Below are 3287 nucleotides of genomic sequence, written 5' to 3'. Positions count from 1 at the left end.
GGGGCACCAAACAACGTGACTCTGATGCGTCTTTAGGAGCGTTGTCCAACGCATGGTCGAAGTCGGCTTCGGATTCTGCAAGCACCACTGAAACACCGTCGCCTGGGTTGTACTGAATGACGGGGTTTGGAGAACCATAGGGCCACAGGACGTTGCCGGCGAGAGGGGAAAAGTGTTGGAGGGTGTGAGAGAGTGACGTTTTGAGCTTTGGAACAACTTGGGTGAAGAAAATGGATGGATTTGAATGGGTTACAGGGAGGGAATAGAAGAAGATGCGTTCTACAGGATGAAACCTGAGCCAGAGCAGGTCGAAGAATAGGAAAGGGAGGGTTGTTTGGGGCGCAGAGGGAGGAGCAACAGTGCACTGTTCATGGATTTTGAGGTTATGGGAAGCCATGTGAAGAAAGTATGGAGTGTATGTTTCTTTCAAGATTGGATAAAACAAAGGTGAAGCCTTGGTTTAATGGTGATGGAGGATGCAACTGAGGTGAAAATGTGTATCATTACTCTGTCATAAACCAACAAATTTTGCAAGCTGGGTTGATTTCTAGACGTGAATTGAAATTGTACGGTTCATCTTGATGGTTCCCACCACCACCTCGGGAGAGGGTGTTAAAATGTTCTAATTTTTTAAAAAGTTTTAATTATGTTTTAAATTTTGAAAAATTATTTCAATTATTTTTTTTTTTTGAAAAAAATTATTAAAGGCGTTAAGGGAAGGTCACGGGTTACTATATGTGAATTTTTAATTTTTTATAATTTTTAAATTATTTTTTAAAAATTTATTATAAACTTTTTGTTATTACCTGTAAGTTTTTAGTTTGATATTGACATTCTCAAACATATTAGAATTAGTTTGGAATTTCATTGTTTTTACTTTAATATAGTTTTACTTCCAATTTAATTAAAGTAAAATAATATTGTTTATCAGACAAAATTTAGTATTATTATAAAATTATATTGATATTTATCATGTATATTATTAACTAATTATTTGTATAAAATTATATTGATATTTATTATGTATATTATTAACTAATTCTTTTGTTAATATGAACTTCAATTATTAAATTTTATTACAAATACGAGTCTAATTTTTATATAAATAAAAAATTTAGTATCAATTAAAAATGATTAAATTTATTACTTTTATAAATAGTATTAATTAATTTACTTTAATAGAATACATATATTAATAATGTATTAATTTAAGTTCTTGTATTTTTTATAAAAATATGTGTACTTAAATAGTTTTAATTTTATAGAAAAACATTAATTAACAAAACATAAAGTTAAAAAAAATTGTTTCAACTTGGGAAAAGAGAATATTAGTTCATTATAAAAAAATCGAAACTAAATTAAATTAAAAAGACAAATATAGAGAAGACCAAAACACTTATCATTAACACTAAATATCTTACCATATAACATTAATAGTATATCGTGTCATACTAAAAACTTGTTATGTAACATAAACAAAAATTTTAAAAAAAATCATTTATTAACACTTGACATACTTATAAGGCTCTTAGTAATTTTTTAAGAAAAAACTCAATTGAAATATTTTCTTGAAAAATTAAGATACAATTAATTTTTTTTTTAAAAGAAGGAAGTAACTTGAGATATGAGATATGTTGACTAAAGTGAGAACTATGCTACAAGTTAATTTTTGGTTTAAATTCTCACGATGGTCCTCATATTTGTATGGAAATTTCAAGTAGGTCCTCGTATTTGGAAATGTGGGTCATAATATTTTCACTGAAAAAAAATGTTTTCACTGAAACATACATGTCCTCCATCGACGCGTTGCAGGAGTCGTTGTTCGCTGATTAATTTCATTTGAAGTCTCCTGGTTGATAAAATTTTGTGCAGTGGTGAGATCCCTAAAATCATAGGGTTTTTGCGTTTGAGTTGGAGTCCGTTTTGGAAACAAATGAAATTTGCAAATAATTTCATTTTCTTTTAATTTTGAAGACCCTTTGAAAGTGGCGACAACAAAGTAAGCATGACTAAGCTTTTCCTCCTTCGATTTGAGAACTAACCAAATAGATCAGTTTTTAGGGTTATTGGTTTTGTCGAATTAGGGATATTTTCTCTATGCAGGAATGGATAGTAGTAACTCAGAATAGGCCATGCTTGATGGCAAACTCTACAGAAACATCAATTCTCTCGTCGTCGCACATCTTCGGGACAATAATCTCACCCAGGCAAGCCCAATCTTCCTTCAAACGTAACCTAACATGCTGAATGAATGCATTTATTGATCTTATAAATCCATTTTCATTTTTATTTATAAAGCAAATAAAATGCTTGCTAATTTTTCTTTAGACTGCAAGTGTTGTTGCTTCAGCAACCACTAAATGTGGAAGCCCCACCTAACAGGCTTCTCGATCTGGTTTCTAAGGTTCAGTCTTATTTTGTTTGAGCTTTTACTTGATAAATATCTCCTAAACACTTTCAAGAAAACGAATGCGTTGTCAAGGAGGTTAGGTTAAGAGGAGAAGACAATGTGGGACTTGGCTTGGAGGTCGAGAAGCGTATTAATGACTGTTAGTATAAATACATCAGCACCAATTAACGTCGTCTGAGAACACTTAACGGTTAGGGTAAATTTGACTCATTTTTACAAAAAAAAATATGACCCAATTGAGACAGTTGCAAAAATGATCCCATTGAGATTACCATACAAAAGTGAAGACTAACCGATGATTTTAACCTTAATTGTTTTTGTTAAAAAAATATTCTGATTAAGTATAAAATTTAAATAGGCTAAATTTTTGTTAAATATATTTTGACTTTTGGATATTTTTTGTTTTTTGGTTCTTTTTACTATTTTAATTAATCTTGAGAAAATAATTTGCTTTTATATTTATTATTATATCATTTTAATGTTGCTTTCCTATTCATAAATAAATTATATAATATCATAAATAAATTATATAATATTGTCATTAGAAATCTATAATATAATTTTCTTTTCATGTTTTGATAAGTATACAAATGTATATAATATAACCCATGGTTAAATATTTTTTTAATATATTTTGATTTGTATATTTAAAAAAGGGTTAAATATGTTTTTAGTCCCTATATTTTGGGGTGATTTTGGTTTTAGTCCCTCTTTTAAACTAAGGTACAATTTAGTCCTTCAACTTTAGAAAATCTGCTTTTAGTCCTTTTTATCAATTTTTTTTTAACTTTATTTGCTGTTTCAAGCACGTTTCATTATAGCATTTGGATTGTTTGCACTGTTTGACACATTTTTGCTTCAATGTTAACTGAGAAAC

General features: G+C 29.3%; 1 protein-coding gene across 1 annotated transcript in view; it reads right to left on the bottom strand.

Annotated features, from left to right (window-relative positions):
• LOC106758472 (phenolic glucoside malonyltransferase 1) overlaps window positions 1-610 on the bottom strand; it is a 1873-nt gene extending 1263 nt beyond the window's left edge. Inside the window, exon 1 of the mRNA XM_022780176.1 lies at window positions 8-610. Coding sequence (XP_022635897.1) covers window positions 8-397 — 390 coding nt within the window. The 5' untranslated portion in view covers window positions 398-610. The remainder of the gene's footprint in view (window positions 1-7) is intronic.
• Between the last annotated feature and the right edge of the window lie 2677 nt (window positions 611-3287).

Source organism: Vigna radiata, chromosome 4 (assembly GCF_000741045.1).
Source record: "Vigna radiata var. radiata cultivar VC1973A chromosome 4, Vradiata_ver6, whole genome shotgun sequence".
NCBI classification, from domain to species: domain Eukaryota; kingdom Viridiplantae; phylum Streptophyta; class Magnoliopsida; order Fabales; family Fabaceae; genus Vigna; species Vigna radiata.
Note: the sequence above shows the minus strand (reverse complement) of the source record. Positions and strands in the feature narration are given on the sequence as shown.